This window comes from Myripristis murdjan, chromosome 20 (assembly GCF_902150065.1).
Source record: "Myripristis murdjan chromosome 20, fMyrMur1.1, whole genome shotgun sequence".
NCBI classification, from domain to species: Eukaryota; Metazoa; Chordata; class Actinopteri; order Holocentriformes; family Holocentridae; genus Myripristis; species Myripristis murdjan.
Window position 1 is genome coordinate 5,273,170 of NC_043999.1, and position 22,911 is coordinate 5,296,080.

Sequence of the window (22,911 nt, forward strand, 5' to 3'; positions counted from 1 at the left end):
GTCTGGCAGCTCGTTCTTTACGCCGACACTTCACGAACTATCTGCAGTCACGTCGACTGTTCGTTTCATAGCCGCGCTGATGGTTGATTTAAATGTTTGATGTCAACATGATGTGGTTATTTTTCAGCAGCGGTAGCCTCTGTTTTTGCCCGGCTCCGGGTTGGTTCATCTAGGGACACGTAAAGCCGGTTGTTGTCGCTTTATTTATAATCTGTCCATCGGGCGCAAATAAACCTTGTTACCTCGGCAGCGTTCCAATAGAAGCTGTCACCTCCTCCACCTGCCGCTTTCCCTGCCGACCGCCCCGCCAACAACAGGGGCTGACATTATTCCCGGACCTGTTCCGCCACACCTGCCCCTTTTTAGCTGTTTTATGGTTAATACGTGGTGAAAAGTTTTTGTTTTGGGTGTAAAAACAGCGCCAAGGTTGTGAAAAGCGGGCTTGTTTACCTAAACGAAGCGCCGCTACAACCGGCGAGGCCAAGGGTCGTCAAGTTTATAAGGACCCGCCCCCCTCTGCGCTCTGATTGGCTGAGAGCCCGACGCTGGCTCTGTGAGGCGTTCACGGACTGCACGGGAATCCCGTCCCTACGCGTTTGTTTGTTCATTCCCCCAAATCTTCATCTTGAACACATGTAATCCTCCTGTTACCTTCAAATTTGTGAACATTTTTCCACCACTTTGAGTCAAATTTACCTCAGTAATTTGAGCTTCCAGAAAATTATTGTAATAAAAAAAAATGTTTCTCAAGTTTTTGTGTCTTGTTGACAACATAAACACGTAAAGACTCGAGGGGAAGGGGTGACTCCATAAGGCTGGATCAAGTCTGGCAGTTCCTGAATCCCAGTACCGGGCGTCAGGTTCTGTCGACGGTCTTGGTCTCATGGTTTCACTCTGAACCTCGGTCGGAGCGTGTTGTTCCTCAGGTTTAGGTTATTTTCCTCTCCTGTTTAAATTGTCCATACTTCTGTTTAAATTGTTCATATTTCTATTTTTTATATATATACACAGTATATATATTCCTTGTTTATAGTGTTTATATTGCTTACTGCTATTTATCATCTGTGTATACTGTATATTTCTTCTAAATTTGCACACTGACCTACATCTATGCACATTTTATACACCTATGCACACGGTTTTTTGCACATTGCTTTTTGCACACTGTTGTACCTTGATCTCTCTAAGTTTGATACATCAAACTTATTATGGGAATCATGTTTTTCCCTTCCAAATGTCATATGAACAATCAGTGGATCTCACTCGACCTCATGGAACCATATCATCATCTTAATTTACCTATTTGCCCTCACTAAATTAGGAAAAGTCATTAAATACGAAGCAAAAACAATAATCTTAAACGTGTATTTGGAGGTATTAAACATTACATGAGGTCAAATTGAGCCCAAAGATCATTAGAGGGTTAAAAAAAAACACACACACACACACACACACACACACACACACACACACACACACACACACACACACACACACACACACACACACACACGAGTTTGCATTTTGTTGCATGTTTTGATGCAGAACACACGCCGCAATGGAAAAGAAAATATTTTCATAGCTGTTTTTTAAGAGAAGTGACAAAAAAAAACTAACCAATCAGGTGAAATGGAAATTTTATTTTTTAAGTTGTTATTGTCGGTAAATCTGAAGAATCGGTGTCCATCGCAAGATCCGAGACCCGTTTGCAACCTGAGAGCTGAGAAAAATGTGAAATCTTTCATTTTGTCTGATGTGACATGAATGCAGCATCACTCCTGTGTTTTGGTTAAGTAGCGCCCCCGTCCGGTAGCTCGGGAACACAACAACACGAGTTGCCAGTGGCTCACCTTTCCCCCAGTGACAACACACACACACACACACACACACACACACACACACACACACACACACACACACACACACACACACACACACACACACACCAGTTAAATAAAAGCCTGATAAAATACACGCCAGCCTCTGGGCTACATTAGGTTTCCATTAGTTTGCTCATAGTAGTCTGGGTCTCTGCCCTGAAAAATCCACATGAGAGTTGATGCCAGATGTTTTACAGTCTTTAAGTGACAGTGAAATAGTATTTTAACTAGCAGAATAAACATGAGGCGTCAGATGCTTTATGAAATGAAATATCAAAATCAGTTGAATCAAAGTGACGATTCTGACGAAACTCAAACTGAGGGCAGACCTCCAGCGTGGGTCGACCCTCACTGTTAGAGAGGGACATGTTACTGTAGTAACATTTGCGCAGATGTACTGTAGTAGTTACTGTAGGTGAAAGGTCTATAGAGATTTTATAGATATTTTTAGCATTTTTTAAAAAAAATATTGATCTTATAGGGTATGCATAGTTTTTCTTTATGTTTTTTGTATTGTATTGATACACTTTATTTATTGTGTTACTTGTGTTTTATACACACACACACACACACACACACATATGTATGTATGTATATATATATACACATATATATGTATGTATGTATACACACACACATGCACACACACACACACATATATATATATATATATATATATATATATATATATATATACACACACACACATATATACATATACATATACATATATATATAAGATTTATAATTCTCTCTTTGTTGATTTTGTGTAGTTTTACTGTTGTTCCTGTGCGATGTCTGGATAACCTGCTGCTGTTACACAAGAATTTACCAGTTTGCGATCGATAAATCTACAGAAGAAGAAAAAATAAGGAAATATGTTTTACTTTACACTGTAATTGCCGTTTTTTCAACCTATTTTCTCCCTTAAACAGTCAAAAATATTAAGATATACAACAGAAATACGCTAAAATGCCACATTCCCTTTGCAAAATCTCCCACTACAATCAGAATAAATTATCTAGTAATAAGATTTATGTTTTTGGTGCGTTTAAGTGCTCTCTAGAATCGCTCTAGAATCAATAAGTGCACTCTAGAATCAATATCCATGCATAAAGTGATTGTTCTGGACTCATTTAAATAGTTAATTTAATGGTTAATTAATTTATAGTAGTTAAAAGTTGATTTTCTGTCCTAATTTTTAACTTATAGTTAAGCATCATTGTATTGTACATGTGAGTTAAAGCCTCTCCACTAGAGGGAGCGCTAGTTTGGACCGATACGGTGATACAGGCGACTGGCGAAATGATTCAGTGCTCCAATAGAATCAGTGCTCCAATAGAATCAGTGCTCCAATAGAATCAAAGCGGCGACCTTATGGCCAATAAAATGACAGAATGGCTGTTATGGGCGTGAACAGGAAGTCCCGGTTTTATTCGCCTTCAGCTGACAGGTGACAGTTACCCGTTAGATGTTGGATTTCTTGTCTGTTTTGTTTTTTGCCGGTTGTTTATTAGCCTGCATGAATCATCATAGTGTCAAATAGCAAAAGCGATATTTAATTCTCGCGGGTTTATTCATAAACTTCTCAACGGAGCTGTTTTTATTCCTCTGGAGGTAAGAATGAATGCTGCTCGGCTCGGCTAGCCACCATGCTAACGGTGATGCACAATAGCATCACAGCTAGCTTTGATTTTTTTAATTCCTAGGGAGAAAAACATCGCCTTAGTAAACCTGCCTGGTCGCAGCTTTAATGTAGTCTTTCTTAACAAAACTCTTTGGTTTTTCCATTCATGAAATCAACACAGCTTTCATCATTGACAGCATGCATCCGCAGGGAAAAGTAGTCCCAGCCCTTTAACGGGCCTTTTATAGTTTCTTTTTTCTTTGAAGCTAGAGGTTATTTTCTTGCAAATCTTTACACACCAACCTCAAAAACGTACACCAAACCAGCAAAACATTTTACATACCTTTGTAAAAGCAAACAATTCATGCAAAATGAACAAATTCATCTTAAAATACAGTGTAAAATGGATGTTTTTGCGTCACACACACACCATCATTTGAACACACACGAAGCACCGACTAGACACTGATAGTAAAAATGAAAAACTCTTTTGGCTTTTGCTTTTTCTCTATGGACTGCATAGTAGTTTGTAATAAAGTTTTGGCATACATGTAGTAAACACACACACACACACACACACACACACACACATGCACAGGTAGCCAAACCTGTAAAGTATGGATGTGTATTCCTGACAAAACACACTATCAGTGCAAATAACTGTCCTCAAACAAGAAAATCACAGCAGAAGAAAACAAAAACATCGGTGCTAGAAACAAGATCAGAAAAAAAATAGACAAAACCTCGCCTTGTTTGTGAGTCTTACCTCTTCACCTCCTTGTCTTCTTCCTCCTCCTCCTCCTCTTTTAGTTCTCACTCCTCTTCCTCTCTTTCCAATATTAGCATTCATTGAGTCGTTGTTGAAACCAAATGTTTACCTTTGGCTCAAGCTCTGATTTGTAAGTGGAAAAAAAAAAAAAAAAACCTTGTGTGTGTGTGTGTGTGTGTGTGTGTGTGTGTGTGTGTATCCCTGTCCGGTCAGTCATGGGCGAGGTGGAGCTGTCCTGCCGTGCTTACGTGAAGATGTACCTGCACGCCTGTCTGTTCCCGCGGTGCAGCATCAACGGCCTGCTGCTGTCCTCCAGCTCGGCGGGCGGCGCCGTGTGTGTGACCGACTGTGTGCCCCTCCTGCACTCCCACCTGCCTCTGGCCCCCATCACCCAGCTGGCCCTCACACAGGTACGCCGCACACAGGTGACACAACAGCTTCACCGAACCACGCTCCATTCTTCTAGAAGATATTCCCTCGCCTGTTGTTTTGATGATGATGATGATGATGATGGAGAGCAAAATCTCGTTTTCCACCTGTCCTCTAGAGGGCAGGAAGGCTCCCTGGAAATCAGTACAAAGTTATTCTGAGTTTTATCCTCTGGTGAAACATTTCTACCCTAATCTGGGATGATCGATCCACGCTTTTCAGTTCTGATCTGATTCTGATCTCTGAGCTGTGGGTGTCAGCCAACACCGAGTACTGATCTTTCTCTTGATTATTATTATTTATTTATTTATTTATTTATTTTTCCACAATCTGTTTATTAGAATTTTCCAAAGTGGATAGAAAGACAAAACAATACAATAATGCAAAATATGACAAATAGTACAAACCAGAACAGAGACCAAAACAAAAACCAAGGATACAAAAGAAAGTTAGTTACACAGAGAAAAAAAAAAAAAAGACAATCATAATAAAATGATAAAATGATATTTGCTGGTCAGCCTGCAACTTAACGCAACTTTACATTTGTACGGTTATGACACTGTTATCTGTCACTCAGGGACACACTGAAAGTCCAGTTCACGTATATATCTAAAGAAGGGGTCCCAAGTCTTGTAGAACCTTGTCAGGGAGCCCCTCAAAATGCACCTGATTTTTTCTAGCTTGACAAAGTTAAGAACTTCCCTTAGCCACAGTGTGTGCGAAGGAGGTGTTGGAGACTTCCACTTGAGCAGTATCAAGCGTCTGGCAAGTAGACTGACAAAGGCTGTAAGCTTTGTCTCTAAGGAAGAGATTGATACTATGGGAGGAGTCACACCAAATAACGCAATCAACGGATTAGGTTGATTATTATTATTTTTATTATTATTTTTGTTGTTGTTATTATTGCTGCTGTTGTTGTTGGTATTATGTGCAAGGTTAGACGAGGCTGTAGTAAACCACACAAAACTTCTTATTAAAAGAGCAAAAATGTACAAAAAGGTTTTCAGTTAAGTGTATTCCAAAGCGATTTATTTGAACTTAAGGTGATGTAAGCTTTGCTCGCTAACAGCCGCAGGGGTGCAAATCGCTGTGGCAGCTCCTTGTTGTGTTTTGAACAACGAGAGGAAGTAGATTTGGCTCATAGTAATGACCACCACGGTAGAATTTACAATAGGAGGGCGCTGCTGAAACAGGAGATAACCTTCATGTTCATCAGCTACAGTCAGGCTGTAAGAGACTGTAGCAGCAGATTCACTACAGAAGTATCATAGAAATATTACAGGTGGCAGTGTGTGTGCTTTTATCTTCTATCAATACACGGATCTGAAATGTCAGTCCCATGTCTCTACCATTATCATTAAGACACCAAATGAGGGAATATCTCTTGAAAGAATGGAGCTCCATCCCTGCAGAAGACTTCCACAGACTTGGAAAATCTGTGCCAACTAAATTTAAGACACTTGATGTTGTTGTTGTTGTTTTTTTGTTTTTTGTTTTTTTTACTTTAATTTGTTCCCCGTTTCCATGTAACACATTTTTGGTATCTTTGGGATCTCCACAAAGCTTGTTCAGGTTTCTGTTCTGTCCTGATGTTCTAACAGGGCTGACGGGGGTTAATCAAATCGTCTGTTTGAACACGGTCTGTTCTCCTGTTCCAGGTGGACGTGTGGTGTTCACAGACTCAGCAGAGGATAGTGGGATATTACCAAGCCAACGCCTGTGTATCAGACAGCAGGTGAGCCCCGGTCACTCTGTTACTGCCGCATTAAAAACTCCACACTGTCATCTGTCACGTCAGTGCGACTTTGCTTTTTGGTAAACAGGAAATAAACAAATCCATGTATGGATTGTCCAGGTGCACCGCTAAACTCAGCACACATTCAAGCTGCTACCGGACAGTAACACTTAAACTTTTACAGTGGATTCGTCTGTATTTCTTTCACCAGAATACTCAAAGGCAAGTGGCAGCAGGAAGTTGAAATACAGTTTAAAAGCGGACATCACATCATATCTGTGATCCTGGAGTTCACCGGTGGACTCCGTTATTGGGCAGAAATCACGTGTGACATTTCTGTGATGTGTATGTTTTGTGTCCGGCTGCAATTACTGATTATTTTCATTGTCAATTAATCTGTTTTATTTTATTATTATTATTTTTTTTATTTACTGATCAATCATTTAGTCTATTAAGTATCAAAATAATGACAAATGCTCATTGGAAGTTAGCGGAGGCCAAAGTGACATCCTCAGATTGCTTCTTGTTTTTTTTTTTTTTTGTTTTTTTTAACAGCGATGAGGCTCCTGTCTGTTAGGGTTGTTAGAAAAGAGAAAAGGCTGACCAGGTGCTGTTGTTCAGTCTGTTGCCCAGTGGTGGGCACCACCGCGCCACCACTGCTCCACCCGTGCCTGCAGTACCCACAGGGTTAAGGGAAGCATTTTTTTCTTTTTCTTTTTTTTTTCTTCAGCAGTGAGAGCCAGAGCAGTGACGAGCTCAGCACAACGTTTTCTCGTTGAAGTTTTCATCAGTGACTTCCGCGTGTATCTTTTCAGTTTACTGCTGCCCTACGTAAGCACAGTGCTGAAAGAATTAGTAACAGGAAACGGTTTTTGTGTCAGTAGAAGTGCCCGTGTTTGCAGAACCATACACACTTCTGTGTCTAGCCATGCATGTGCAAATATCAGAGTCAGAATGACTTTATTGATCCCTGAGGGGAAACTGTGTCAGTTACAGGGGCTCAAATTCTCAAAAGAAGAAGAAAAAAAAAAAAAAAAAAAATATGTATATATATATATATATATATATATATATATATATATATATATATATATATATATATATATATATATATATATCAGTGCAAGTGAAATCATAAGAAATGTGCAGAAAAGAAAAATATGTGCAGTAAAAATTGGAAAAAAAAAAAGTGTGCATTATATAGAAATATTTGCATTAATCCTACAATAATGTTACAGCAATAAATACAGAAATAAGATTGTGAGAAGAGGTAAAAAGTTCACCAATATATACAGATTTATTGTACTATTGAATTATTGTGAAGTCCCACCAGTACAAAAGTATTGCACAGTTAAATAGCATACATTTATGCAGTCTGTTTAAATAGTGTACCCACAAACAGCTGAAATACCGAAAGTATTAATTTTATAATAAGAACAGAGAAAAGTAAGACACAGTGAAGCTGGAATCAGTGTTTGACATTTTTACTTGACAAAACAAGTAAAACACATCATCAGTTGTTGAAATAGCAGCTGATTAACTCTCAGTTGATGGATAAATATTTCCAGCTGCGTGTTTGAGTGAGGCAGCGTCAAACTGATGGATCCCAGTGTGACAGCAGAGAGACCAGCAGCTCTCTAACCGGCTTCCTCCTCTCTTTCCCGTCCCTGCAGCCCCACGCCGTGCGCGCTGAAGATAGCCGACAAGATCGCCGAGCAGTTCAACAATGCCGTTTTGTTAATGGTAAGCACAACACAACAAGCCCGGCTGCACCGCGAGCCGAGAGGGAAATGAGCCTCGAGCTGATAGGCAAATTCAGGCGAACTGCGGTTGAGGCTGGTTATTCTGGTGTGCCAGCTTCTTTGGCAGCTAACAGTCACCGATTTTTAAGACCGCAGTCTGCCGTTTGCCCGGCAGCTCATTCTCTGTGCCGCCTCAGGCCACATTTACTGAACTCCTGTTTGTTGGTTTGTGTTCAGATCGACGGTGGAAAGATGTCTCCAGACTACCGGGTGCCTCCCATAGTGATGTACGAGCGCAAAGATTCAAGATGGACGCTCAAAGACAAACACACGTGAGAGCCCGACCTCTGACCCCCTCGGTCACACCATCAGTTCTCTGACAGTTTATTCAGTTTAGAGTCTTAAATTCACACTTTCTCAATAACACAAAAGACAAAAACGTGCCAGCTGTAAAGGTCAGGAAATAAGATAAAATCAGTGTGTTGCTCTGTTTTGTAAGTTTTACAGTGCAAATGCTGCTCGTTGGATTTGTTCTCTACTTAAATGTTTATTAAGCATGCGTGTTCACATTGTTTTGTGGACAAACATGTTTATCAGGGAATTATACAGCTGATGCAGTGAAACTGAGTGTGTTAACCAGTTAACCATTCATTCCCTATTTCACTTGCATTGTCAGCAGAAATGATTTCACAGTCTTTTTTTTTTTTTTTTACAGTGTACTGGTTGTGTTCACTGACAAACATCAAGCACAGTCGAGATCTGTGTTTACTATAACCTTCATTAGGTCAAGTTTCATCACAGAGGTGTTGTAGACACAAAGCGTGGCCTTTTTATAAGAGCAAATTGCACATGTTGAAGTGCATGTGATCTGCACACTGGTGACAGGACTGTGTGACTGTATTGTTTTTCCTTTTCTCCAGTTTCTGCTTTGGAGAATTTAGCTGAAGTTTAAGAAAAGCAGCAGGGAAAGATTGAATTCAAGACGTCATTTAAAAACAGACACAAAAAAGCAGCTCCAAGGCATCCACACACTATTTCTGACACTGGAATTTCTAAAAAGCCATAATTTAGGTTGAGGTTTTTTTGTTTTTCACGACATACATGATTTATTCGTTTTGTATAAGGCGCTCGAACCGCTTCCTGTTTGGTTTGTTAACGTCGCTGTGTGTTTGTGTCTCTCGACCTCTCCAGGATAATGCTGCGACAGTGGGAGGAGACTCGGGCGATAGCCAGTCAGATGCTGGAGTCGGGCGATCACATGCTATTGGTGGATTTTGACAGCCACCTGGATGACATCACAAAGGACTGGACCAATCAGAAACTTAACAATAAGATAGCGGAGCTCGCCTCGCCGGCCAACGGAAACGTCTAGACCGACACGTAGCGTCACTTTGTACTAAACCAGATTTATTTAAGTGTTCTTTGACTCACCTCATCGTCATGCACAAATGTGAATTTTTCTTCTTTTTTTTTTTTAATATAACCACCACTCACACACATCAGCAGCCATTTAACACAGGATTTAGAGGCATATTCATTTTAATGCGTTTTCTTAACAAAACAGGGACATCTAATAGTACATGCATAAATAACACAAAGTATTTACAGCTTGGTAGATCTCTGCAGTCTTCCACCCCCCACCCCCCCCCTCACTGGTCCCAGAGTCCAGACTGTGCCTTGCTCACCACCTCCAGGGTTGGTCAAATCACAGACTTAAAGGAAAAATCCACCCTCAATCCCTTAAAAGCACCATGACATGTCTGGCAGCCTTGGGCCTGTTTCTGATTATTGCACGGCCGACATAAATAACATTAAAGATGGCTTCTGCACAGCTACAGTGCAAAAACATGATTTAATAAATTAAACGTAAACATCAGGTCTTCTGTGAATCAAAGAACATGAGCTTCATTGTTTGTTTGTTTTTTTTTTTTACAGTCTCACGATTTTGCATATCTGACAGCGTTCAAGAGTCCCAAGGGTGGATTGTTCCTTTAGCAGCCCAGTCAGTCTGAGCACCGTTTGTGTCCACCTCATCACCTGAACAATGTGCAAATCTATTAAAATAACATCCATCAACACGGTAAAGAGTATCTATGTCTATCTGTCCCACTAAAAACAAACTAACTAACTAAACAGAACAGTGATTGTGTATGAATGCATCAACTGGCTTTGCACATGAGGATTTAATTAATAAAAAAAAAAAAAAAAAATACTTGTATGAAAAGCTGGTTAACTGCAATGTCACTGCTCTAATTCTACTGAACTATTTCACTACTTTCTGGATGGTTTTGCTGCAGATGCTTTAACTTGGATATGATGAAGAGTCGCTTATAGAAAAACAACAAACAGTGAAATGCACAAGAAGGAGGACATGATCAGAGTGTTGCTCCACATGTAGTGTGCTTTTCCGTACAGCAACTAATGTCTTCACAATTTCATGTTTTACAAAAAAAAAAAAAAAAAGAGGAACCAGTCTATGTAAGTGTTGATTTTTTTTTTTTTTAAAAACCCTAACCAAGGACTTAAAGGTCCTATATCGTGTGAAACTGTGTTCCTTGTGTTTTCATATGTAAGTGTTTCGCATCTTGTAGCTACAATCACGTACCGACCGGAACCTCCAGTCGAGTGCACCCGTCGTTTGGAGGTGATGTTCGCCTCCTACAAAAGCATCACATCTCGGATGGGGGCGGGAACGTTCTCCGCCCTCCGCCTCCACCCGAAAAGCAGAATATAGGACCTTTAAGTTGCCATCTTTTCAAAAGTGCCAGGATTTCAGTTTGTGTTTTTCCTGCTAGAAATATATCTATTTTTTTATTTACACTTTTTTTCCCCCCACCCCTTCAGATAGCGGTCCTTCTCATGCTGTAGATAGTGCTGTGATGGTTTTGCTCAGGAGGCCGGGGAGGGCACCGGGACCAGGTTGAGGGTTATTTCTCCGTTCTGCGCCTGGCTGGCCAGAGACTGGAGGAAGTTTTCCAAGGCGGACGGCGCGTTCAGGACCTGCTGCTCGGCCCACGGGAAAGAGATCTGCAGGAGGAAGAGACGACCCCGTCCGTTAAATAAACACATCCTGGACTTGGAATCCTCTAATTTGGTATTCTGTAATCATGTAGTTGGGTATGTAAACAAAAGCCACACGGACTCTGAAGCAGCTTGTTTACTGGATGTTAGATAACGTGACATCCTGCCAGGTTAGAGACTTTTGAAGCAGAGGCGGAGCTCAAAACAAATTTGACGACAGATAGATTTGGCTGTCTCTTCTTCTCTGGTGTTCATTGCAGATGAACATCGCTCTAGACATTATTGTGTTATGCCGGGCCTTCCAAACTCGAGGAAGGTTAAGCGATCATCTGTCAACATCTGCCTCCTTCAGTTATAACAGTTTTTTTTCCCCACAGTAGTTTGAATTACACTGCCAAAACTCAAAATCTTACCAAGATTATTTGTCTTATTCCTAGTCAAAATATCTCATTACACTTAAAATAAGACATGATCACCTCAGAAGTAACTTGTTTTTAGACAACTGTCTCTTGTTTCAAGTGAAAATTTGCTTGAAACAAGTGAAAATTTGCTTGTTTCATTGGCAAAATTTGTTTCTTGTTTCTAGCTAATTTTCACTTATTTCAAGTGAATTTTCACTTTTTCCACTGGCAAATTTTGCCAATGAAACAAGCAAATTTTCACTTGTTTCAAGTGAATTTTCACTTGAAACAAGTGAAAATTGTCTAAAAACAAGTTACTTCTGAGGTGATCATGTCTTATTTTAAGTGTAATGAGATATTTTGACTAGGAATAAGACATTTTTGACTTGAAATAAGACAAATAATCTTGGTAAGATTTTGCGTTTTTGCAGTGTATGTTACCAACGCTACATTCACATTTGGTGCTGAAGTGAGTTTGAACGGCACAGCTGCCTCCGGTTCAAACCAACAAAGTAAAGCAGAGCTCGAAGAAAATGTCCTTACAAATTCATGTCCTGTTAAATAAATGCCACAGTCCTGATTTCAGACTGTTAGATCGAATCCGCAAAGGTCTTAATCTCAAGCTACCGACGTGCAAGGCCAAACCACAAATCCGAAGAACCAGAGCAGCATCAAAATGAGAGTTTGCACTCAAAGCTTTAAAATCACACGGCAGCCGTTTAACGAAATCTGAGACGTGCATTTTGATCGAACCTGTTCTGATGTAAAATGCAATTTAAGCGGCGTGTACCTTTACCTGTGCGATGATGAGTTTGCTCGACGGGTCCTCCATGTCACTCAGCTCTTCCCCGAAACACAGAGTGATGCCGCACTGAGGACGCTCGCCGCCGTTCACCAGGTAGTTTTCCAGCTCTGAACAGGAAGACATTATAAAGTGATGCTCGCACATGTATATTTTAAAGTGCTTGGAATGATAAAATGATTAGCCGATTGACAGAAAATGACTAATTATTTTAGTCATTGTTAGGCAAAAATACCGATTTGCTAAGATTTTTCTCCATTTCTTACAAAACTAATCCTATGGATTCTTTGGTTGCTAATCTGATTAAAAGAGTAATTTGAAGATACTGCTTTGGGCTCTGCTGACTTGTCATGGATATTTATTATTGATTTTGACATTTCATCAACAAAACGATAAATCAGAGTTTCAAAAAGAACTGATAGATCAATTGAAAATGAAAATCATAGTTGCAGCCCTAATATGTCATAATATCTCATTTAATTAAACTGAGTGAGTCAAGACTCAGTCTCAGCTCTTGGCTTGTGACATTTTTTGCCACCGTGCAAACGTGTAAATATGTAACGTGCATGACGTGTGGGAGCTCACGTTGTCTGAAAACGTCTTTGCTGAAGAGCAGCACGGGCTCCGTGTTGCGCTCCATCTTGTGCAGCCCGGGCGTGGCCGTGTGCGGCCCCGTCCAGAAGACCCGGCCCCGGCAGTAGCGCTTGCCGTAAACGCCCCCGGGCATGGAGGTCAGCAGGACGCCCCGCTCCATGTAGGGCAGCAGGGTGGCCAGGGCCTGCTGCTGCTCCGGGGTGGAGTTCAGCGCCGACGGCAGCTCCGGCAGCGGGACGCGCGTGAACCCGCTGACCAGGGGGGCGGGGGTCGGCGGGGCGACGGAGGAAGAGGAGTACGTTATCCGGATGTCGCTGGCCTCAATTTTGCGTCTGAGAACCTCCTGGGCTAAATAGTGAACCACCACGTTGAAGGAGTCCTGGACTGGAGAGGCAGAAACAGAGAGAGAGGGGAAATCGGATTGTATTGTCGCTGCTTGTTTGATTCCACAGAAGACGGGAAAAGACTTTGATCACACTGTGAATGTCTGGTCAGGGGATTTCTTACCTGCTGGAGCAGGAGGAGGAGGGGCAGTCTGGATCCGCACATCCAACTGGATCTCATCGACTTCAGAGGCAAAGAGAGAGAAAGAAAGAAGGATGAGAAAAGGAAAGAGTGCCAGGAAGACAAAATCTCATTGGCTGAGATGAGAATAAATGGATGGAGCCAAACAACCACAGCTAAGGTTAATGTGTTTGGGGTCATTTCAGATCACGCCGCCACTTTTATCTTCCCAAAAACAGCCGGTGGCCCAGAGATTCAGTGAGAAATCTATGGAGGCGATGCCAGTAGCTGCTTTCCTGGGGAAAAAATGGGCGAAACTGAACATTCGACTGAACCTCAGTGGGAAAAAAGCAAGAGGATAGAGGCGAGGGAGCTGATAGAAACAGAAGCCTCGTCTTCTGCTACTAACTAAATAATTATTATTATTATTATTGTTATAGTGACAATGACAGAAAAGAAGTCACTACCATTTAAATTTTAATAATGCTTTGACCAAGTTGCTGACTTGCGCTCAAAAAACTGTGGTTCTTTGGCTCCGCCCACTGGGGGGTTACCTCAACCAATGAGATCATTTATGTCTGCAAGAGCTCTGCAGAAAAAGGAAACGGGGTGTGTGAACTCACTGCCTTCTGCCTGCATGGCGATGGCCTGCTGAGCGTCTTCGGTGTGAACGGCGGCACCGTTCACCAGCGCAATGTTGTCCAGGCACTGGAATCACAGAGGTCAAAGGTCAGGAGAGAAACAGCCCAGAACGAGGAAAACCAGCTGACACGTCGAAAACGATCAAATGTGAAATAAATAAGAGTATATGTCCATTACTTTGAGGGCTAACAGTGATTCTCGAAGCTCCGTCTCTGAAACCATGAACACTCGAAGTCGATGCATTTACCAAGTGAGCCAAACTGAACTTTACACTTTACACACTTTGTTATTTGATCAGACACTTTTTGTAAAACTGTAAACACAGCTCTCCACATCGCTGCGCTGTTTTCCCATTTTCCTTCACACATTTACACAGGAGAAGACACTTTTACATAAACAGAGTTCATATACAAATCAGAGCCTGAGCCACAGGGAAACATTCGATTTGGACAACAATGGAGGCCGATGCTGGACAGAGAGGAGGAGGAGGAAGAGGAGGAAGAACTAGAGGAGGACAAGGAGGAGGAGGAGCAGGAAGATGAGAAGGAAGAAGAGGAGGGAAAAGGACGAGGAAGGGAAAAATAGGAGGCGGAGGCAGAAGAGGAAAAGGACAAAGAGATGAGGAAGAGGAGGAGGAGGACGAAGAAGTTAAGAAGTATGGGGAGGAGGAGGAAAAAGAGGAGGCAGAGGGTGAGGAGAAGGAGGTTTGAAGAGTTTTACCCGTTTGCTTTGCCACAGATGTTTTAATGTTTCGCTGCGAGGTTTTTGCGGTTGGTGTGACGCTCTCGGAGGTCGGGGCCAAGACGAGCAGATGTCTCTATCTGTTAGATAACACTCCCGAGCTGACCTTGACGAAACAACTGCTTTCTGTTCTCACACCGAGGGAGTTTACCTTTTTTTCTCTCAAGAACGGTATGAATCCTCCTCGAATTTTTGAGTTTTTTCACCCTGCAGATTCATTAAACTGCAAACTCACACTCTCCTGTCCTGAGTTTCTTCTTCTACCGCACCACAGCCATACTCATCATTGCAATCATTTAAAAAAAAAAATTATTAAAAAATGATTATTGTGAGTGTTTCATGATGACCCACCAGCTGAGAAGAGACCAAGACCTCCTCCTTTATCTGCTTGCCCTGGACGGCGCTCTCCTCCTCCGAGTCGCTGCTCCTCCGTTTCTGCTTCCTCGACACTTTCTCCTTGTATTTCTTCTCAGGCACCGCCATTCCTGAGTAAACAGAAAAAAAACCCAACATAATTCATGCTGTTTAAGTATCTTAAAACCTTCCACAACCATAATGAGTTTAACAAATTGAGGGTTACTTATAAGGGCTATTTTAACTAATTATTAATATCGCTTGTTTATATTCCTGGAGCTCTTCTTGTGGTATTTTTATTTATTATTTAACCTTTATTTAACTCACTGAGATTAAAATTCTCTTTTACACGAATATCCTGGACGAGACCTGCAGCAACACAGCTACCAGGGTCATTTTTACTGTGACAAGTCACGATAAAAACAGGAAATAAATGACAGAATCGGACATCACAGATCATCGCTAGGCATTATGAACTAGTCAGTCAATAATCAGTAAGGATTATTTCAAAGTCAGGTCATCTTGCCACAGACTCCAAGCAGGAGGAGCAGGAAACTCCCTTTTCCAATTTCAGAATCAAAGTCTTGGGAGTGAAAACAGCAACTTCCCGTGCTTTTTTGAAGGAAAAGGTAAGATGAAAGCAAATCAAGAATTGCTTTGTAAATGAAAATATGGCAATACTTAAAGTCTGTGGGAGGATTAAAAAAAAAAAAAGACAGAAGGAGTGGTGGTGAGAAAATCTGCGATAAACACCACAGTGCAGCACTGACATGAAGGTCGCAGCAGCCGCTCTCATTTTGGCCGCGACGGAAAAACAAGACTTGTTTCTTCAGTAAAAACCCGATTTCAGTTTTATTTTATTCCACCAGTGATTTTGTTGTCTATAATATTCCGGGCTCAGATTCCCAGCGTTGGATTGACACCTGGATGAACTGGCTGGTTCACATTAATTAAGGTAGAATAACATGTTATGTAATACTAATGTTGGGTCGCTGCTGTAACTTTGGCTGTAAAATAATAAAACATGAAGTCATTTAATCTTTTTTTTTTAAAGGATTACATTCTTGCTTTGTCTGCGCTTTTAACTTTTTTTTTTAAACCTTTCTTGCTTTGTTTTGTTCTTTTCTGTTTGTTTTTCTGCTTTTATTGATTTTAAACTCTGCATGTTTCCTCCGTGTTTTATTTCTCTTAATGTAAAGCACTTTGAGTTTCTTTGTGTGTGAACGCTGCCACACAAATCGACAGCCTCGCCTTGCCTCATGTTTTTTTTCAGAATCAGAATCAGAATACTTTATGAATCCCCAGGGGGAAATTACTTTTTGTTACAATAACAACTCCCACTCCAAGTGTACAAGTTAAAAGAGCAAATAGTCAAGAAAAATAAAGAAAGGAATATAAATATAAATATAAATATATATAGAATAATAAAAAGAAAAGAAAAAATATATGTACAAGTGCAAACATGGACAGGAGTTATTGCACTATAGGTTATTGCACATAAGTATGGCATTTTTTTTTAAGCAAGTACAATAATCTGCAAACAGGACAGATGAGCTCACCTGTTCCCAGTGCAGATCCACATCATTAAGGACACAAGTGATGACATCTTGCAATAAGGCAGATAAGATAAGACAGATTTTTTTTTTTTTTCGCACTAAAGGAAGGCCTGTTGGACCTTGCCAGAGTCCTACTGTTTTTATGACCACGCACACAGCTGATATGACGGCACCCGCTTTAACAGCCAAATTAAAACCAGCAGTGAGCGGAGAAAATCAAGGGTCACTCGGGGGGAAGACACGTCATGAGAGCTGGAGAGAGAGAGAGAGAGAAAACAGAGCGAGGCGTGGAGAATTTCTCAAGAAGTCTTGAGCCTGCAGCAGACGACCGGGAGCGACTCAGCAGTTTGGACTGGGAAAGCAAATCACGCCGCAGCATGACTCGACTTCTCTGAACCGCACATTTCCACTTCACTGTTTATTCGTGATTCTTACCACTACCATGGAAGAGTGTGTGTGTCACTGTACAACAAAAAACAGCTGCTCCAGTTCCAGCCCTCAACCTCGTTTTGGTTTGTGACCTCTTTCAACACGATGACGCCTTCTTACGACATGCGGAGCGATTTCCCCTGCTCAGGTGGTTTCATCTGATTCATCATCACATGAGCCTCAGAGGCCAGAAATGATCAGTGATTCACAAGAAGAAAAGAAAACAGAGGGGGAAATAAAATAAAAATGGATACGCCAATACATGTGTGTAGCTGATTTTTTTTTTTTTACATATCCCATGAATTCCTTGAAGCAAACTCCTTAAAGCACCATTCACTTCCATGGAAAAACATGGAAAACCAACTCCAACAAAGCAGATTATGACAATATAAAAAAGAACAAGCCCCAGTACCCATTTTTTTTCTTGTAATTACAATTATTTATTGAAGTATTAGGCCGTTTATTCCTGGCATAAGGTTGATATGTGATTAATATGCCTGCTGGATCTACTTTCCAATTCACATAGGAAAATAAAAGCAGTTTAAGTGCATCAAAAAATAAATACTGGGTCTTGCTGTTCTTTCATATTGACATAATCTGCATTGTTGGGATTTGTTTATGTGCTAAAACTTTTATTTTGGGAGGTGTTTTGCTATGGAAGTGAATGGAGAGGTAGAAATAAAATATTCTGGAGCACGGAGCGACTAATATTGATATTTCACCATCATGTGGGCGACCAAACACTCCACCAAACCTCAATTTTGATTTAAAACCATCCTGTGTGCACCCAACTTCCACGTGTTCACTTCACTTTACAGTCAGTCGGTGTCAAAAATGGAAGTAGAAATGTACTGAGGAAGTTTGACTGATTCCAGGAGAGAGCAGCGGCAGTATCGGTGTCAGTGTCAGTGGCGATGTTGTCACGTTGGCAGTAGCCTGGCCACAGACTGGGTGACGCCTTAACCGGCTTCAAACTGTTAACAGGAACCTCGTCTTTGCTGCTGGATGAAAATCTCACAGCTTAAAGTTAAACTGAAAATTCATTCTACACCCATTTAGTTCATGAATTATTCAGAAATACGAGGTTTTTAATCTGGGAGCGGCACCTTGATAAAGTGCGTCTGAGTGGCCTTGTTGCTATGAATTATAAATGATCAGTTATCAGTTATCAGAGCAGTCCTGTCCGGCTGGGGCGTCCCACCTACAGATAAGACCGTCCAACAACAACAAAATTATGAAGAGACGTGACAGTCAGCTGCCGCCTCCCTCTCTGACTGATCTCAATAGTGAGTTACTACCAATACAAGGGACAGAAATATGATCCAAACACTATCAGTAAATTTAACCACTCTTATCTGCCATGTTTTTTTTTTCTGGCATCCAAATATACCCATAAAGATGGAATAGTAATAGGGTATGAAAAAATAAATAAATAAAATATCCTTTGAGAGTGAAGTTGAAATGCTGACATTAAATTCAAAGTAACAGTTTGAGAATAAAGCAAAAATTTTGGGGCTAAAGTCAAAATGTGAGAATTTTGAGTCATTAAAAAGCGCTTCGTCTTAAAGGTTAAAACTGAATGTCTGATGTGAAAAGGGAGCAACACAAGCCAGGCATCTTAGGCAGGTTTTTCAAAGTAAGAGCTTAACCAGGTTGTTCTGTGCGGACCCAAAACGGGGCTACTTGGAGGGAGGGATACAATTAATATTTTTCTATCAAATTATTGCTTTTTTTCCATAAGTAGCCATGTATTAAGTGGGACAATGTGCAGCCAGTCCCTCATCATGGAAAATTAGACGATACAAGACTTAAAGTGTGGCGGTGACCCTGTGGGGCTTTTATTGTGCGGTGTGTGTGTGTGTGTGTGTGTGTGTGTGTGTGTGGGCTCACCCTGCTCGCTGACGGGGACGAGGCGGTACACCTTGTAGGGCTCGGAGATGTCCAGCTGGGCTCGCTCCGTCACCTCGGCGAACTCGGCGCTCTTGTTGAGGGCGCAGCGCAGGCGCGTCTTCCAGGAGGCGGGGCCATCCTTCAGCTTGCCCTTAAACTCCGCCCACGCCTGAGGGGAGAGCGTGTGGGAGCGTTTTTATTAAAGAAAACCAGAGCTTTCAAGCGTCAGTGAGGAAGATTTCCCCACCTCATAACACACAGCGTGCATAAAACCCAAGTATGTAATAATTACGACCCTGACAAGAAAACAAGTTGAATATATCAAATGTTTGTTAATGTACTAAAGTATAGCAATTTATTTTTTAGTATGGCAACTTTTCTCGATCTTGTGTAATATATACATGTCTGTTTCATAGTATACTGACATATTCAACTTATTTTGGGTTTTTTTTTGCTGTAACTTTTTATAGTATTTTCTATTACAGCTGTAAACCGGATGCACTGAAATTTCATTCTGCTGTGCACCTTTTCTGTCTGGAGTCTGATTACGCGATATGCAATATACTCATAGGTGGTTCTAGGGGGTGGCAGCTGCCACCCTAGAAAAATGCCTTGCCACCCTAGTTGCCACCCCAATTTCAGACTATTTATTTATTTATTTTTTAATTGTAGCTGTTCGGAAACTCGCTGTTACGAGACTCAAATGTCCGAGTGCAAGTAAATGCAGCAAAAGATGACACTCCCACTATTTAAGGGGTTGATAAATAAATAAATAAATAAATAAATAAATATTTCTAATGCCACCTTTTGGTTTTCTATTCAATGCTTTACTCATGTACCACAATAATAGAATGTTTTTGAGTTAAAATATCCTCATTTGGGGGTTTTCCAAGCAAATACTGATATATGTGATCGTTTGGTATTAAATCAGCATATATATTTCTGCCACTCCTTAAAGTCTCCATGCCACCCTCTTGCCACCCCATGAATATTTGTCTAGATCCTCCCCTGAATATACTGCAAACTAAACAGCTATGAAACATCATGATATCTGTAACTGAGGAAGAAAAATAATGTTTAATGGCTAAATAGTGTTTCAATATGCAGGAATCTGCTGGGCAAATTAAGCTGAAAACTCAAATATCAATACTTGGTGCAGGCGTATCAATAATGTATCACAAGAGGAAGTATCGTGATGTATCAATATTTGTGTTGCTGTGTGCATGTTTTTGCATATTTTGTTACTGTGCGTCACTGGTATTTTGAGACACTATATAAATAACTTAAAATACTGTCAAAGCAGGTACTTAGTGGTTAATGTGAGATGATTTTTCCCTCCAAAATGTGTGTGTGTGTGTGTGTGTTTGGAGCAGCGTGACCCAGTTTACAGTCAACAAACATCCCAATAGAAAGACCTTGAAGATGGCGGCGTCCTCGTCTGTGCGGAAGTCCTGCTTCCCGGCGTGTTTCCACGGGATGCGGAACATGGTCTTGGCGTCGTCGTCCCATTCCAGCCCCGGGTATTTCCCACTGCTCACCTGCAACGGCCCGAAAACAGCCGAGCGTCACACACACACACACACAGCGGCAGGCGGCACACACCGAAACATCCCAAACTATCCCAAAATATCTGAGAGTATACTGTGACAACCAGTGACAACAATCACACACTGCTCAGTCTTTTCTAATTTTATGTTTGTCATTTTATTATTTCAGTCTATTTTTTTTTTTTTTTTTAATAATGGAAGCTGCACTATGAGTGAAACTTGAATCAATGCTAGTCAATGATCTGGTTTCTCGTGTGCATGTAAACACGGTGATTGAATTCTCGTTTTAAATCTAGAGAATTTCAGCAGAAAACACTGAATACATGCAATTTGAGGGTCAAAAATTTGGGGTCAAAAAATGCAAAAGTTAAAAACAGAATGAGTGGGATTTTCAAAGCGTTTTCAAAGATAGAATTATAATAGAATAGAATTTCAGTTGTAAACTCCTCCCAATCAAATCCAATCCAGCTGTTGTGTCACGGTAACAGAGGTGTTCATTCACGTCTGTGTTTGGCATTGAGCTCATAGTTAGTGCTGCTGTTGGACTGGACTGCATATTACTGACAGCTGTTTCCACTATTCTGTCCCCCTCATAGTATATAAATACGGAGAGACAAAAAATTGGAAACACTTCTCAATATAATGTAGTCCAGTAGCAGACCTCTGCAAACTACAACCTCAGTAATGAACACAGAATTGTATTCACACATTCTCCACAAAAACTGAACATTATAAACTTTGTTAAAAGGTAGAATTGATGTCAGAGCTGCTGACCTGAGCTGCATTAGACTGTGCGGACCTGATAATGTGACACTGAATGTGCACTGCCACCACAGAGTGAAACACAAACAAACTTTATCTTTCTGTTTGGGCTGAACTACATATCGATATCATGTAAGTAGCCAGATATGAACACGAGCACGATATTAATATCTCAAAAGGCAACAATATGGACGATACCAGCTTTAGTGTTATCCTCAGACATTGACTGGTTTATTTTGATCAATGAAATACTTTGTGAAGTAGCTACATTTACATTCAGTTTTTTTTTTTTCTTTAGGTATGCTTAATTTTCACTGTTGCTACATTTTAAATTTCAAATAAATGTGATGCCATGGTCATATCATATCATTAGAGATATCTGGCAGAGATAATGAGAAATTCAATTTTGTCCATATCCTGCAGCCTCAGTTTGCACTCGAGTTGCACACACACAAACACACACGCGCGCGCATACATGCACACACACACGCTCTTTAACTAATCCATTCTAATTCACTCAGTATCACACAATTACCTCTCCCTCACTGCCTCTATCTCTCCCTCTCTCTCTCTCTCTCTCACACACACACACACACACACACACGGACCTGCTCGACCATCCAGGAGCGCAGTTTGCGAGTGGAGCGCTGTCTCCCCGCTGCCATGGCTCGACTATAAACACTGAAAACAGCCAAGAGAAATAAAAGACAAGTTAAGAGAAGGAAAAGAAGCGGAAAGAAAAGAAAAGAAAAGAAAAAAAATATCACCAGACGGATATGACACCATGCCCTCTCCCACGATAAGAGCTGCTGACAAACTTAAACTGCACTGGCCTCATTTACAAGAATAAAGCAATAATAAAGCCACAGCAGGATGCGTGTTAGTTTCCTCTGATGCAAAATAACAAGTTAAAGTGCGTGTTTTACTCAGAAACCAAACCGGTCCCGCTTGTGGTTTTAACCGGATCATCAGCAGAATGACACCCAAAACGGAGAATGCAAAACAACAAAAACTTGAGGCGTTCATTCCGCTTCCTATTTATCGGAATAACCGGCTGCACGCGAGGCTTTTGGTTTTTGATATTTTTATGTAGAATAAATTTAGCGACTATGGTGGTATAAAAGATGAAGGAAGTCGATTTAAGTTTCGTTTACCTCAGTTGCGTTTCCTCCGCGGTGCCTGTGCAAATCTGTGCTGCTCCGGGTGTCTCAGCTCCGAGCCGCTGCAGCCAGACGCTCCTTTTCCCAGAAACCACGTGACTTTAGAGAACCGGTGCCCGCAGCGGCCGCTAGGGGGCGACAAACACACAAACACAAACACACACACACATTAATACAGACTTGATGAAATAACGCCTGTGCCTGTTTTCCCTCACATGTGCCAGCCTGGTCGTGGTCTTTGGTATAAGTAGGGCTTAGCTTTTTTTTTTTTTTTAGGTGCTCATCTTACACTCTTTCAGTTTTGGTTTGAGTATCTGTGGTATGAG

The 22,911-nt window shown here is 41.1% G+C and overlaps 2 protein-coding genes across 3 annotated transcripts; one reads left to right on the forward strand and one right to left on the reverse strand.

The window, feature by feature from the left end:
* Positions 1 to 3,305: 3,305 nt before the first annotated feature.
* On the forward strand, positions 3,306 to 10,267 carry emc9 (ER membrane protein complex subunit 9). 2 transcript variants are annotated; one of them, XM_030079396.1, is made up of 7 exons: positions 3,306 to 3,497; positions 4,490 to 4,686; positions 6,364 to 6,440; positions 8,114 to 8,183; positions 8,420 to 8,514; positions 9,374 to 9,562; positions 10,118 to 10,267. In XM_030079396.1, exons 2-6 carry the CDS (start codon positions 4,492 to 4,494, stop codon positions 9,552 to 9,554), a joined length of 618 nt encoding a protein of 205 aa, XP_029935256.1. In that variant the 5' UTR covers positions 3,306 to 3,497; positions 4,490 to 4,491; the 3' UTR covers positions 9,555 to 9,562; positions 10,118 to 10,267. The 2 variants fall into 2 exon arrangements, with proteins under 2 accessions (XP_029935256.1, XP_029935255.1); XM_030079395.1 differs by lacking the exon at positions 10,118 to 10,267 and having other exon boundaries at positions 9,374 to 9,934.
* On the reverse strand, positions 9,830 to 22,635 carry irf9 (interferon regulatory factor 9). The gene is made up of 10 exons (XM_030079393.1): positions 22,580 to 22,635; positions 22,034 to 22,106; positions 20,532 to 20,654; positions 19,117 to 19,285; positions 15,239 to 15,372; positions 14,128 to 14,212; positions 13,508 to 13,567; positions 12,992 to 13,384; positions 12,401 to 12,516; positions 9,830 to 11,209 (listed from the first exon to the last, which is right to left on the reverse strand). The coding sequence occupies exons 2-10, from the start codon at positions 22,088 to 22,090 to the stop codon at positions 11,072 to 11,074; spliced, it is 1,275 nt and encodes a 424-aa protein (XP_029935253.1). The 5' UTR covers positions 22,091 to 22,106; positions 22,580 to 22,635; the 3' UTR covers positions 9,830 to 11,071.
* Between the last annotated feature and the right edge of the window lie 276 nt (positions 22,636 to 22,911).